This window comes from Trichomonas vaginalis, chromosome II, assembly GCF_026262505.1.
Source record: "Trichomonas vaginalis G3 chromosome II, whole genome shotgun sequence".
NCBI lineage: Eukaryota > Parabasalia > Trichomonadida > Trichomonadidae > Trichomonas > Trichomonas vaginalis.
In genome coordinates, this window is record NC_067204.1 from 7,210,961 (window position 1) to 7,225,395 (window position 14,435).

General features: G+C 37.0%; 9 protein-coding genes across 9 annotated transcripts; all 9 read right to left on the reverse strand.

The window, feature by feature from the left end:
- Positions 1-389: 389 nt before the first annotated feature.
- Positions 390-1,232, reverse strand: TVAGG3_0500330 (glycine-rich protein family; the record flags this gene model as incomplete). The annotated part of the gene is made up of 1 exon (XM_051236564.1): positions 390-1,232. One exon carries the CDS (start codon positions 1,230-1,232, stop codon positions 390-392), a length of 843 nt encoding a protein of 280 aa, XP_051094388.1.
- A 1,501-nt stretch (positions 1,233-2,733) lies between these two features.
- Positions 2,734-3,507, reverse strand: TVAGG3_0500340 (glycine-rich protein family; the record flags this gene model as incomplete). The annotated part of the gene is made up of 1 exon (XM_051236565.1): positions 2,734-3,507. One exon carries the CDS (start codon positions 3,505-3,507, stop codon positions 2,734-2,736), a length of 774 nt encoding a protein of 257 aa, XP_051094389.1.
- Positions 3,508-4,233: 726 nt separating this feature from the next.
- Positions 4,234-4,566, reverse strand: TVAGG3_0500350 (glycine-rich protein family; the record flags this gene model as incomplete). Its single annotated transcript, XM_051236566.1, has 1 exon — positions 4,234-4,566. One exon carries the CDS (start codon positions 4,564-4,566, stop codon positions 4,234-4,236), a length of 333 nt encoding a protein of 110 aa, XP_051094390.1.
- Positions 4,567-5,200: 634 nt separating this feature from the next.
- TVAGG3_0500360 (glycine-rich protein family) lies at positions 5,201-5,773 on the reverse strand (the record flags this gene model as incomplete). Its single annotated transcript, XM_051236567.1, has 1 exon — positions 5,201-5,773. One exon carries the CDS (start codon positions 5,771-5,773, stop codon positions 5,201-5,203), a length of 573 nt encoding a protein of 190 aa, XP_051094391.1.
- Positions 5,774-6,510: 737 nt separating this feature from the next.
- Positions 6,511-6,843, reverse strand: TVAGG3_0500370 (glycine-rich protein family; the record flags this gene model as incomplete). Its single annotated transcript, XM_051236568.1, has 1 exon — positions 6,511-6,843. The coding sequence occupies one exon, from the start codon at positions 6,841-6,843 to the stop codon at positions 6,511-6,513; it is 333 nt and encodes a 110-aa protein (XP_051094392.1).
- A 634-nt stretch (positions 6,844-7,477) lies between these two features.
- Positions 7,478-8,062, reverse strand: TVAGG3_0500380 (glycine-rich protein family; the record flags this gene model as incomplete). The annotated part of the gene is made up of 1 exon (XM_051236569.1): positions 7,478-8,062. One exon carries the CDS (start codon positions 8,060-8,062, stop codon positions 7,478-7,480), a length of 585 nt encoding a protein of 194 aa, XP_051094393.1.
- A 1,435-nt stretch (positions 8,063-9,497) lies between these two features.
- Positions 9,498-10,340, reverse strand: TVAGG3_0500390 (glycine-rich protein family; the record flags this gene model as incomplete). Its single annotated transcript, XM_051236570.1, has 1 exon — positions 9,498-10,340. The coding sequence occupies one exon, from the start codon at positions 10,338-10,340 to the stop codon at positions 9,498-9,500; it is 843 nt and encodes a 280-aa protein (XP_051094394.1).
- A 726-nt stretch (positions 10,341-11,066) lies between these two features.
- On the reverse strand, positions 11,067-11,399 carry TVAGG3_0500400 (glycine-rich protein family; the record flags this gene model as incomplete). Its single annotated transcript, XM_051236571.1, has 1 exon — positions 11,067-11,399. The coding sequence occupies one exon, from the start codon at positions 11,397-11,399 to the stop codon at positions 11,067-11,069; it is 333 nt and encodes a 110-aa protein (XP_051094395.1).
- Positions 11,400-13,344: 1,945 nt separating this feature from the next.
- TVAGG3_0500410 (glycine-rich protein family) lies at positions 13,345-13,677 on the reverse strand (the record flags this gene model as incomplete). The annotated part of the gene is made up of 1 exon (XM_051236572.1): positions 13,345-13,677. The coding sequence occupies one exon, from the start codon at positions 13,675-13,677 to the stop codon at positions 13,345-13,347; it is 333 nt and encodes a 110-aa protein (XP_051094396.1).
- Positions 13,678-14,435: the final 758 nt, after the last annotated feature.

Below are 14,435 nucleotides of genomic sequence, written 5' to 3' on the forward strand. Positions count from 1 at the left end.
TAATTCAAACAAATATTTTCCTGGCCGAAAGAAAATTTCATAAGGCTCTGAATGTGTTGCATTAATACCTCGATAATCATATAGAAAAGTTAAATTTTTCGTTTGAACCTATCTATATTTAAAACTACTTTCTTGTCAGAATCAATTATGAAAAGTGACAAATGAAATTAACTTAATTGCTCTCTGGAAATATTGAGAGTACTTGCCAATATAAGATAACGTAAACTATATAAATCTGAACAAGAATATTGAAAGGGCATCAATAATAGTTCTAAATCATTTATTCTGTTTATCAATCAATATATTTTATGCATCTAATTCAAAGCTTAAATAATCATCTATAAGTTCACATACAAATATTCAAATGTCAAATTTATTGAAAGTGTTGTTTATGATTCAATGATAAGAAGTATAAAATAACTAAAGATATTCATAGAATACTTTTGAGAACAACTCACATAATTTGTTTCAAATTGGGTAATTCGTATGTAGCCATTCCCTGAATGGCCAACCTCAGTGCCACCATGTGGACTTGGCATAGATGTTTTACCATCAATCATTACTGCGTCTGTGAACTTATAACCGCTGTAGTGAATTGATGGATCAAATGAATTAGAAAATTTAATGTCACTTTTCGTTGAAGAATTCAGAATGGCAATACAATCTTTATAACCGCTAATGAAGGAGCTTCCCCCTCCACCGCCACAATGTTGAGGTATTTCGGAGTTTCCACCTCCGAAATACCCACCACCACCGCCAGCATTCCCATCATTATCTCCTGAGGATTCTATTCTATTTGGATTTCCAGCTCCAAATCCAAAAGTGCCGGCAAGACCTTTTCCGGGTCCTCCTGATATCTGAGTGGCGCCAAGACCATGCTCATATGTGCTGTTAAATCCAAGTAGCCCGCCTCCAGCACCACCAGCATCCTCATAAAATGCATTTCCAATGAGTGTACCATCCTGAGACCCTGCACCAGCAGCAACGATTATTCGACTTTTCAAACCGTTGAAATCTCCAAAATCGCCTGGTTCAAGGCGTATATCAGATGATCCGCCGCCAGAAAATTGGCCTGGACCTCCGCCACCATAAGACGGAAGAGTTGCACCAGAATAATATTTAGATCCGACATGAAGATATAATTTTATAGATTTATCAAATTTAATATACCCTTTGACGTATGCACCGTTCGATCCAGTTCCTATGCCTGAAGCACCCCATAATTCAAACAAATATTTTCCGGATTGGAGAAGAATTTCATAAGGCTCCGAATGCGTTGCATTAATTCCTCGATAATCATACAGAGCAGTTAAATTTTTCGTTTTAACTTAGAATCAATTTAGAAAACCTTTTTTATCAAAAGCTAAGACGAAAAGTGCTCAATAAAATTAACCTTATTGTATCATCTCAACAGAATTATTGAAAGGACATCAATAACAAAGTTCTGATATAATATCCATGAATCATGTTATCATCAGTAAAACTACAGACAGTATTTCATTTTTCGAATTTATCGAAAGTGTTGAAGATATAAATAACTAAAGATATTCATAGAATACTTTTGAGAACAACTCACAAAATTTGTTTCAAATTGAGTAATTCGTATGTAGCCATTTCCTTCATGGCCAGTTTCGGTGCCGCCATGTGGACTTGGCATAGATGTTTTGCCATCAATCATCAATCCATCGGTGAATTTATAACCGCTGTAATGAATTGATGGATCGATTGAATTAGAAAATTTTATGTCACTTTTTGTCGAGGAACTCAAAATAGCGATACAACCTTTATAACCGCTAATGAAGGAGCTCCCCCTCAACCGCCGTAGTAATTGGGTAATTCGGAGTTTCCATCTCCAAAATATCCGCCACCGCCATTTCCGTCATTTTCACGATAGTTTCCTAATCTATTTGGATTTCCAGCTCCAAAACCAAAAGTGCCAGCAAGACCTTTCCAGGTCCTCACGATGTCTGATTAGCGCCAAGACAATGCTCAGATGAGCTGTTGAATCCAAACAGCCCATCACCAACACCTGCACCAGCAGCAACGATTATTCGACTTTTCAAACCGTTGAAATCTCCAAAATCGCCTGGTTCAAGACGGATGACGGATGATCCGCCACCAGAAAATTGGCCTGGACCTCCGCCGCCATAAGATGGAAGTTTTGCACCAGTATAATATTGAGATCCGACATGAAGATATAAATTTATAGGTTTCTCAAATTTAATATATCCTCTCACGTAAGCTCCGTTAGCTGCAGTTCCACCACCAGATACGTCCCATAATTCAAACAAATATTTTCCTGGCCGAAAGAAAATTTCATAAGGCTCTGAATGTGTTGCATTAATACCTCGATAATCATATAGAAAAGTTAAATTTTTCGTTTGAACCTATCTATATTTAAAACTACTTTCTTGTCAGAATCAATTATGAAAAGTGACAAATGAAATTAACTTAATTGCTCTCTGGAAATATTGAGAGTACTTGCCAATATAAGATAACGTAAACTATATAAATCTGAACAAGAATATTGAAAGGGCATCAATAATAGTTCTAAATCATTTATTCTGTTTATCAATCAATATATTTTATGCATCTAATTCAAAGCTTAAATAATCATCTATAAGTTCACATACAAATATTCAAATGTCAAATTTATTGAAAGTGTTGTTTATGATTCAATGATAAGAAGTATAAAATAACTAAAGATATTCATAGAATACTTTTGAGAACAACTCACATAATTTGTTTCAAATTGGGTAATTCGTAGCCATTCCCTGAATGGCCAACCTCAGTGCCACCATGTGGACTTGGCATAGATGTTTTACCATCAATCATTACTGCGTCTGTGAACTTATAACCGCTGTAGTGAATTGATGGATCAAATGAATTAGAAAATTTAATGTCACTTTTCGTTGAAGAATTCAGAATGGCAATACAATCTTTATAACCGCTAATGAAGGAGCTTCCCCCTCCACCGCCACAATGTTGAGGTATTTCGGAGTTTCCACCTCCGAAATACCCACCACCACCGCCAGCATTCCCATCATTATCTCCTGAGGATTCTATTCTATTTGGATTTCCAGCTCCAAATCCAAAAGTGCCGGCAAGACCTTTTCCGGGTCCTCCTGATATCTGAGTGGCGCCAAGACCATGCTCATATGTGCTGTTAAATCCAAGTAGCCCGCCTCCAGCACCACCAGCATCCTCATAAAATGCATTTCCAATGAGTGTACCATCCTGAGACCCTGCACCAGCAGCAACGATTATTCGACTTTTCAAACCGTTGAAATCTCCAAAATCGCCTGGTTCAAGGCGTATATCAGATGATCCGCCGCCAGAAAATTGGCCTGGACCTCCGCCACCATAAGACGGAAGAGTTGCACCAGAATAATATTTAGATCCGACATGAAGATATAATTTTATAGATTTATCAAATTTAATATACCCTTTGACGTATGCACCGTTCGATCCAGTTCCTATGCCTGAAGCACCCCATAATTCAAACAAATATTTTCCGGATTGGAGAAGAATTTCATAAGGCTCCGAATGCGTTGCATTAATTCCTCGATAATCATACAGAGCAGTTAAATTTTTCGTTTTAACTTAGAATCAATTTAGAAAACCTTTTTTATCAAAAGCTAAGACGAAAAGTGCTCAATAAAATTAACCTTATTGTATCATCTCAACAGAATTATTGAAAGGACATCAATAACAAAGTTCTGATATAATATCCATGAATCATGTTATCATCAGTAAAACTACAGACAGTATTTCATTTTTCGAATTTATCGAAAGTGTTGAAGATATAAATAACTAAAGATATTCATAGAATACTTTTGAGAACAACTCACAAAATTTGTTTCAAATTGAGTAATTCGTATGTAGCCATTTCCTTCATGGCCAGTTTCGGTGCCGCCATGTGGACTTGGCATAGATGTTTTGCCATCAATCATCAATCCATCGGTGAATTTATAACCGCTGTAATGAATTGATGGATCGATTGAATTAGAAAATTTTATGTCACTTTTTGTCGAGGAACTCAAAATAGCGATACAACCTTTATAACCGCTAATGAAGGAGCTCCCCCTCAACCGCCGTAGTAATTGGGTAATTCGGAGTTTCCATCTCCAAAATATCCGCCACCGCCATTTCCGTCATTTTCACGATAGTTTCCTAATCTATTTGGATTTCCAGCTCCAAAACCAAAAGTGCCAGCAAGACCTTTCCAGGTCCTCACGATGTCTGATTAGCGCCAAGACAATGCTCAGATGAGCTGTTGAATCCAAACAGCCCATCACCAACACCTGCACCAGCAGCAACGATTATTCGACTTTTCAAACCGTTGAAATCTCCAAAATCGCCTGGTTCAAGACGGATGACGGATGATCCGCCACCAGAAAATTGGCCTGGACCTCCGCCGCCATAAGATGGAAGTTTTGCACCAGTATAATATTGAGATCCGACATGAAGATATAAATTTATAGGTTTCTCAAATTTAATATATCCTCTCACGTAAGCTCCGTTAGCTGCAGTTCCACCACCAGATACGTCCCATAATTCAAACAAATATTTTCCTGGCCGAAAGAAAATTTCATAAGGCTCTGAATGTGTTGCATTAATACCTCGATAATCATATAGAAAAGTTAAATTTTTCGTTTGAACCTATCTATATTTAAAACTACTTTCTTGTCAGAATCAATTATGAAAAGTGACAAATGAAATTAACTTAATTGCTCTCTGGAAATATTGAGAGTACTTGCCAATATAAGATAACGTAAACTATATAAATCTGAACAAGAATATTGAAAGGGCATCAATAATAGTTCTAAATCATTTATTCTGTTTATCAATCAATATATTTTATGCATCTAATTCAAAGCTTAAATAATCATCTATAAGTTCACATACAAATATTCAAATGTCAAATTTATTGAAAGTGTTGTTTATGATTCAATGATAAGAAGTATAAAATAACTAAAGATATTCATAGAATACTTTTGAGAACAACTCACATAATTTGTTTCAAATTGGGTAATTCGTATGTAGCCATTCCCTGAATGGCCAACCTCAGTGCCACCATGTGGACTTGGCATAGATGTTTTACCATCAATCATTACTGCGTCTGTGAACTTATAACCGCTGTAGTGAATTGATGGATCAAATGAATTAGAAAATTTAATGTCACTTTTCGTTGAAGAATTCAGAATGGCAATACAATCTTTATAACCGCTAATGAAGGAGCTTCCCCTCCACCGCCACAATGTTGAGGTATTTCGGAGTTTCCACCTCCGAAATACCCACCACCACCGCCAGCATTCCCATCATTATCTCCTGAGGATTCTATTCTATTTGGATTTCCAGCTCCAAATCCAAAAGTGCCGGCAAGACCTTTTCCGGGTCCTCCTGATATCTGAGTGGCGCCAAGACCATGCTCATATGTGCTGTTAAATCCAAGTAGCCCGCCTCCAGCACCACCAGCATCCTCATAAAATGCATTTCCAATGAGTGTACCATCCTGAGACCCTGCACCAGCAGCAACGATTATTCGACTTTTCAAACCGTTGAAATCTCCAAAATCGCCTGGTTCAAGGCGTATATCAGATGATCCGCCGCCAGAAAATTGGCCTGGACCTCCGCCACCATAAGACGGAAGAGTTGCACCAGAATAATATTTAGATCCGACATGAAGATATAATTTTATAGATTTATCAAATTTAATATACCTTTGACGTATGCACCGTTCGATCCAGTTCCTATGCCTGAAGCACCCCATAATTCAAACAAATATTTTCCGGATTGGAGAAGAATTTCATAAGGCTCCGAATGCGTTGCATTAATTCCTCGATAATCATACAGAGCAGTTAAATTTTTCGTTTTAACTTAGAATCAATTTAGAAAACCTTTTTTATCAAAAGCTAAGACGAAAAGTGCTCAATAAAATTAACCTTATTGTATCATCTCAACAGAATTATTGAAAGGACATCAATAACAAAGTTCTGATATAATATCCATGAATCATGTTATCATCAGTAAAACTACAGACAGTATTTCATTTTTCGAATTTATCGAAAGTGTTGAAGATATAAATAACTAAAGATATTCATAGAATACTTTTGAGAACAACTCACAAAATTTGTTTCAAATTGAGTAATTCGTATGTAGCCATTTCCTTCATGGCCAGTTTCGGTGCCGCCATGTGGACTTGGCATAGATGTTTTGCCATCAATCATCAATCCATCGGTGAATTTATAACCGCTGTAATGAATTGATGGATCGATTGAATTAGAAAATTTTATGTCACTTTTTGTCGAGGAACTCAAAATAGCGATACAACCTTTATAACCGCTAATGAAGGAGCTCCCCCTCAACCGCCGTAGTAATTGGGTAATTCGGAGTTTCCATCTCCAAAATATCCGCCACCGCCATTTCCGTCATTTTCACGATAGTTTCCTAATCTATTTGGATTTCCAGCTCCAAAACCAAAAGTGCCAGCAAGACCTTTCCAGGTCCTCACGATGTCTGATTAGCGCCAAGACAATGCTCAGATGAGCTGTTGAATCCAAACAGCCCATCACCAACACCTGCACCAGCAGCAACGATTATTCGACTTTTCAAACCGTTGAAATCTCCAAAATCGCCTGGTTCAAGACGGATGACGGATGATCCGCCACCAGAAAATTGGCCTGGACCTCCGCCGCCATAAGATGGAAGTTTTGCACCAGTATAATATTGAGATCCGACATGAAGATATAAATTTATAGGTTTCTCAAATTTAATATATCCTCTCACGTAAGCTCCGTTAGCTGCAGTTCCACCACCAGATACGTCCCATAATTCAAACAAATATTTTCCTGGCCGAAAGAAAATTTCATAAGGCTCTGAATGTGTTGCATTAATACCTCGATAATCATATAGAAAAGTTAAATTTTTCGTTTGAACCTATCTATATTTAAAACTACTTTCTTGTCAGAATCAATTATGAAAAGTGACAAATGAAATTAACTTAATTGCTCTCTGGAAATATTGAGAGTACTTGCCAATATAAGATAACGTAAACTATATAAATCTGAACAAGAATATTGAAAGGGCATCAATAATAGTTCTAAATCATTTATTCTGTTTATCAATCAATATATTTTATGCATCTAATTCAAAGCTTAAATAATCATCTATAAGTTCACATACAAATATTCAAATGTCAAATTTATTGAAAGTGTTGTTTATGATTCAATGATAAGAAGTATAAAATAACTAAAGATATTCATAGAATACTTTTGAGAACAACTCACATAATTTGTTTCAAATTGGGTAATTCGTATGTAGCCATTCCCTGAATGGCCAACCTCAGTGCCACCATGTGGACTTGGCATAGATGTTTTACCATCAATCATTACTGCGTCTGTGAACTTATAACCGCTGTAGTGAATTGATGGATCAAATGAATTAGAAAATTTAATGTCACTTTTCGTTGAAGAATTCAGAATGGCAATACAATCTTTATAACCGCTAATGAAGGAGCTTCCCCTCCACCGCCACAATGTTGAGGTATTTCGGAGTTTCCACCTCCGAAATACCCACCACCACCGCCAGCATTCCCATCATTATCTCCTGAGGATTCTATTCTATTTGGATTTCCAGCTCCAAATCCAAAAGTGCCGGCAAGACCTTTTCCGGGTCCTCCTGATATCTGAGTGGCGCCAAGACCATGCTCATATGTGCTGTTAAATCCAAGTAGCCCGCCTCCAGCACCACCAGCATCCTCATAAAATGCATTTCCAATGAGTGTACCATCCTGAGACCCTGCACCAGCAGCAACGATTATTCGACTTTTCAAACCGTTGAAATCTCCAAAATCGCCTGGTTCAAGGCGTATATCAGATGATCCGCCGCCAGAAAATTGGCCTGGACCTCCGCCACCATAAGACGGAAGAGTTGCACCAGAATAATATTTAGATCCGACATGAAGATATAATTTTATAGATTTATCAAATTTAATATACCCTTTGACGTATGCACCGTTCGATCCAGTTCCTATGCCTGAAGCACCCCATAATTCAAACAAATATTTTCCGGATTGGAGAAGAATTTCATAAGGCTCCGAATGCGTTGCATTAATTCCTCGATAATCATACAGAGCAGTTAAATTTTTCGTTTTAACTTAGAATCAATTTAGAAAACCTTTTTTATCAAAAGCTAAGACGAAAAGTGCTCAATAAAATTAACCTTATTGTATCATCTCAACAGAATTATTGAAAGGACATCAATAACAAAGTTCTGATATAATATCCATGAATCATGTTATCATCAGTAAAACTACAGACAGTATTTCATTTTTCGAATTTATCGAAAGTGTTGAAGATATAAATAACTAAAGATATTCATAGAATACTTTTGAGAACAACTCACAAAATTTGTTTCAAATTGAGTAATTCGTATGTAGCCATTTCCTTCATGGCCAGTTTCGGTGCCGCCATGTGGACTTGGCATAGATGTTTTGCCATCAATCATCAATCCATCGGTGAATTTATAACCGCTGTAATGAATTGATGGATCGATTGAATTAGAAAATTTTATGTCACTTTTTGTCGAGGAACTCAAAATAGCGATACAACCTTTATAACCGCTAATGAAGGAGCTCCCCTCAACCGCCGTAGTAATTGGGTAATTCGGAGTTTCCATCTCCAAAATATCCGCCACCGCCATTTCCGTCATTTTCACGATAGTTTCCTAATCTATTTGGATTTCCAGCTCCAAAACCAAAAGTGCCAGCAAGACCTTTCCAGGTCCTCACGATGTCTGATTAGCGCCAAGACAATGCTCAGATGAGCTGTTGAATCCAAACAGCCCATCACCAACACCTGCACCAGCAGCAACGATTATTCGACTTTTCAAACCGTTGAAATCTCCAAAATCGCCTGGTTCAAGACGGATGACGGATGATCCGCCACCAGAAAATTGGCCTGGACCTCCGCCGCCATAAGATGGAAGTTTTGCACCAGTATAATATTGAGATCCGACATGAAGATATAAATTTATAGGTTTCTCAAATTTAATATATCCTCTCACGTAAGCTCCGTTAGCTGCAGTTCCACCACCAGATACGTCCCATAATTCAAACAAATATTTTCCTGGCCGAAAGAAAATTTCATAAGGCTCTGAATGTGTTGCATTAATACCTCGATAATCATATAGAAAAGTTAAATTTTTCGTTTGAACCTATCTATATTTAAAACTACTTTCTTGTCAGAATCAATTATGAAAAGTGACAAATGAAATTAACTTAATTGCTCTCTGGAAATATTGAGAGTACTTGCCAATATAAGATAACGTAAACTATATAAATCTGAACAAGAATATTGAAAGGGCATCAATAATAGTTCTAAATCATTTATTCTGTTTATCAATCAATATATTTTATGCATCTAATTCAAAGCTTAAATAATCATCTATAAGTTCACATACAAATATTCAAATGTCAAATTTATTGAAAGTGTTGTTTATGATTCAATGATAAGAAGTATAAAATAACTAAAGATATTCATAGAATACTTTTGAGAACAACTCACATAATTTGTTTCAAATTGGGTAATTCGTATGTAGCCATTCCCTGAATGGCCAACCTCAGTGCCACCATGTGGACTTGGCATAGATGTTTTACCATCAATCATTACTGCGTCTGTGAACTTATAACCGCTGTAGTGAATTGATGGATCAAATGAATTAGAAAATTTAATGTCACTTTTCGTTGAAGAATTCAGAATGGCAATACAATCTTTATAACCGCTAATGAAGGAGCTTCCCCCTCCACCGCCACAATGTTGAGGTATTTCGGAGTTTCCACCTCCGAAATACCCACCACCACCGCCAGCATTCCCATCATTATCTCCTGAGGATTCTATTCTATTTGGATTTCCAGCTCCAAATCCAAAAGTGCCGGCAAGACCTTTTCCGGGTCCTCCTGATATCTGAGTGGCGCCAAGACCATGCTCATATGTGCTGTTAAATCCAAGTAGCCCGCCTCCAGCACCACCAGCATCCTCATAAAATGCATTTCCAATGAGTGTACCATCCTGAGACCCTGCACCAGCAGCAACGATTATTCGACTTTTCAAACCGTTGAAATCTCCAAAATCGCCTGGTTCAAGGCGTATATCAGATGATCCGCCGCCAGAAAATTGGCCTGGACCTCCGCCACCATAAGACGGAAGAGTTGCACCAGAATAATATTTAGATCCGACATGAAGATATAATTTTATAGATTTATCAAATTTAATATACCCTTTGACGTATGCACCGTTCGATCCAGTTCCTATGCCTGAAGCACCCCATAATTCAAACAAATATTTTCCGGATTGGAGAAGAATTTCATAAGGCTCCGAATGCGTTGCATTAATTCCTCGATAATCATACAGAGCAGTTAAATTTTTCGTTTTAACTTAGAATCAATTTAGAAAACCTTTTTTATCAAAAGCTAAGACGAAAAGTGCTCAATAAAATTAACCTTATTGTATCATCTCAACAGAATTATTGAAAGGACATCAATAACAAAGTTCTGATATAATATCCATGAATCATGTTATCATCAGTAAAACTACAGACAGTATTTCATTTTTCGAATTTATCGAAAGTGTTGAAGATATAAATAACTAAAGATATTCATAGAATACTTTTGAGAACAACTCACAAAATTTGTTTCAAATTGAGTAATTCGTATGTAGCCATTTCCTTCATGGCCAGTTTCGGTGCCGCCATGTGGACTTGGCATAGATGTTTTGCCATCAATCATCAATCCATCGGTGAATTTATAACCGCTGTAATGAATTGATGGATCGATTGAATTAGAAAATTTTATGTCACTTTTTGTCGAGGAACTCAAAATAGCGATACAACCTTTATAACCGCTAATGAAGGAGCTCCCCCTCAACCGCCGTAGTAATTGGGTAATTCGGAGTTTCCATCTCCAAAATATCCGCCACCGCCATTTCCGTCATTTTCACGATAGTTTCCTAATCTATTTGGATTTCCAGCTCCAAAACCAAAAGTGCCAGCAAGACCTTTCCAGGTCCTCACGATGTCTGATTAGCGCCAAGACAATGCTCAGATGAGCTGTTGAATCCAAACAGCCCATCACCAACACCTGCACCAGCAGCAACGATTATTCGACTTTTCAAACCGTTGAAATCTCCAAAATCGCCTGGTTCAAGACGGATGACGGATGATCCGCCACCAGAAAATTGGCCTGGACCTCCGCCGCCATAAGATGGAAGTTTTGCACCAGTATAATATTGAGATCCGACATGAAGATATAAATTTATAGGTTTCTCAAATTTAATATATCCTCTCACGTAAGCTCCGTTAGCTGCAGTTCCACCACCAGATACGTCCCATAATTCAAACAAATATTTTCCTGGCCGAAAGAAAATTTCATAAGGCTCTGAATGTGTTGCATTAATACCTCGATAATCATATAGAAAAGTTAAATTTTTCGTTTGAACCTATCTATATTTAAAACTACTTTCTTGTCAGAATCAATTATGAAAAGTGACAAATGAAATTAACTTAATTGCTCTCTGGAAATATTGAGAGTACTTGCCAATATAAGATAACGTAAACTATATAAATCTGAACAAGAATATTGAAAGGGCATCAATAATAGTTCTAAATCATTTATTCTGTTTATCAATCAATATATTTTATGCATCTAATTCAAAGCTTAAATAATCATCTATAAGTTCACATACAAATATTCAAATGTCAAATTTATTGAAAGTGTTGTTTATGATTCAATGATAAGAAGTATAAAATAACTAAAGATATTCATAGAATACTTTTGAGAACAACTCACATAATTTGTTTCAAATTGGGTAATTCGTATGTAGCCATTCCCTGAATGGCCAACCTCAGTGCCACCATGTGGACTTGGCATAGATGTTTTACCATCAATCATTACTGCGTCTGTGAACTTATAACCGCTGTAGTGAATTGATGGATCAAATGAATTAGAAAATTTAATGTCACTTTTCGTTGAAGAATTCAGAATGGCAATACAATCTTTATAACCGCTAATGAAGGAGCTTCCCCCTCCACCGCCACAATGTTGAGGTATTTCGGAGTTTCCACCTCCGAAATACCCACCACCACCGCCAGCATTCCCATCATTATCTCCTGAGGATTCTATTCTATTTGGATTTCCAGCTCCAAATCCAAAAGTGCCGGCAAGACCTTTTCCGGGTCCTCCTGATATCTGAGTGGCGCCAAGACCATGCTCATATGTGCTGTTAAATCCAAGTAGCCCGCCTCCAGCACCACCAGCATCCTCATAAAATGCATTTCCAATGAGTGTACCATCCTGAGACCTGCACCAGCAGCAACGATTATTCGACTTTTCAAACCGTTGAAATCTCCAAAATCGCCTGGTTCAAGGCGTATATCAGATGATCCGCCGCCAGAAAATTGGCCTGGACCTCCGCCACCATAAGACGGAAGAGTTGCACCAGAATAATATTTAGATCCGACATGAAGATATAATTTTATAGATTTATCAAATTTAATATACCCTTTGACGTATGCACCGTTCGATCCAGTTCCTATGCCTGAAGCACCCCATAATTCAAACAAATATTTTCCGGATTGGAGAAGAATTTCATAAGGCTCCGAATGCGTTGCATTAATTCCTCGATAATCATACAGAGCAGTTAAATTTTTCGTTTTAACTTAGAATCAATTTAGAAAACCTTTTTTATCAAAAGCTAAGACGAAAAGTGCTCAATAAAATTAACCTTATTGTATCATCTCAACAGAATTATTGAAAGGACATCAATAACAAAGTTCTGATATAATATCCATGAATCATGTTATCATCAGTAAAACTACAGACAGTATTTCATTTTTCGAATTTATCGAAAGTGTTGAAGATATAAATAACTAAAGATATTCATAGAATACTTTTGAGAACAACTCACAAAATTTGTTTCAAATTGAGTAATTCGTATGTAGCCATTTCCTTCATGGCCAGTTTCGGTGCCGCCATGTGGACTTGGCATAGATGTTTTGCCATCAATCATCAATCCATCGGTGAATTTATAACCGCTGTAATGAATTGATGGATCGATTGAATTAGAAAATTTTATGTCACTTTTTGTCGAGGAACTCAAAATAGCGATACAACCTTTATAACCGCTAATGAAGGAGCTCCCCCTCAACCGCCGTAGTAATTGGGTAATTCGGAGTTTCCATCTCCAAAATATCCGCCACCGCCATTTCCGTCATTTTCACGATAGTTTCCTAATCTATTTGGATTTCCAGCTCCAAAACCAAAAGTGCCAGCAAGACCTTTCCAGGTCCTCACGATGTCTGATTAGCGCCAAGACAATGCTCAGATGAGCTGTTGAATCCAAACAGCCCATCACCAACACCTGCACCAGCAGCAACGATTATTCGACTTTTCAAACCGTTGAAATCTCCAAAATCGCCTGGTTCAAGACGGATGACGGATGATCCGCCACCAGAAAATTGGCCTGGACCTCCGCCGCCATAAGATGGAAGTTTTGCACCAGTATAATATTGAGATCCGACATGAAGATATAAATTTATAGGTTTCTCAAATTTAATATATCCTCTCACGTAAGCTCCGTTAGCTGCAGTTCCACCACCAGATACGTCCCATAATTCAAACAAATATTTTCCTGGCCGAAAGAAAATTTCATAAGGCTCTGAATGTGTTGCATTAATACCTCGATAATCATATAGAAAAGTTAAATTTTTCGTTTGAACCTATCTATATTTAAAACTACTTTCTTGTCAGAATCAATTATGAAAAGTGACAAATGAAATTAACTTAATTGCTCTCTGGAAATATTGAGAGTACTTGCCAATATAAGATAACGTAAACTATATAAATCTGAACAAGAATATTGAAAGGGCATCAATAATAGTTCTAAATCATTTATTCTGTTTATCAATCAATATATTTTATGCATCTAATTCAAAGCTTAAATAATCATCTATAAGTTCACATACAAATATTCAAATGTCAAATTTATTGAAAGTGTTGTTTATGATTCAATGATAAGAAGTATAAAATAACTAAAGATATTCATAGAATACTTTTGAGAACAACTCACATAATTTGTTTCAAATTGGGTAATTCGTATGTAGCCATTCCCTGAATGGCCAACCTCAGTGCCACCATGTGGACTTGGCATAGATGTTTTACCATCAATCATTACTGCGTCTGTGAACTTATAACCGCTGTAGTGAATTGATGGATCAAATGAATTAGAAAATTTAATGTCACTTTTCGTTGAAGAATTCAGAATGGCAATACAATCTTTATAACCGCTAATGAAGGAGCTTCCCCCTCCACCGCCACAATGTTGAGGTATTTCGGAGTTTCCACCTCCGAAATACCCACCACCACCGCCAGCATTCCCATC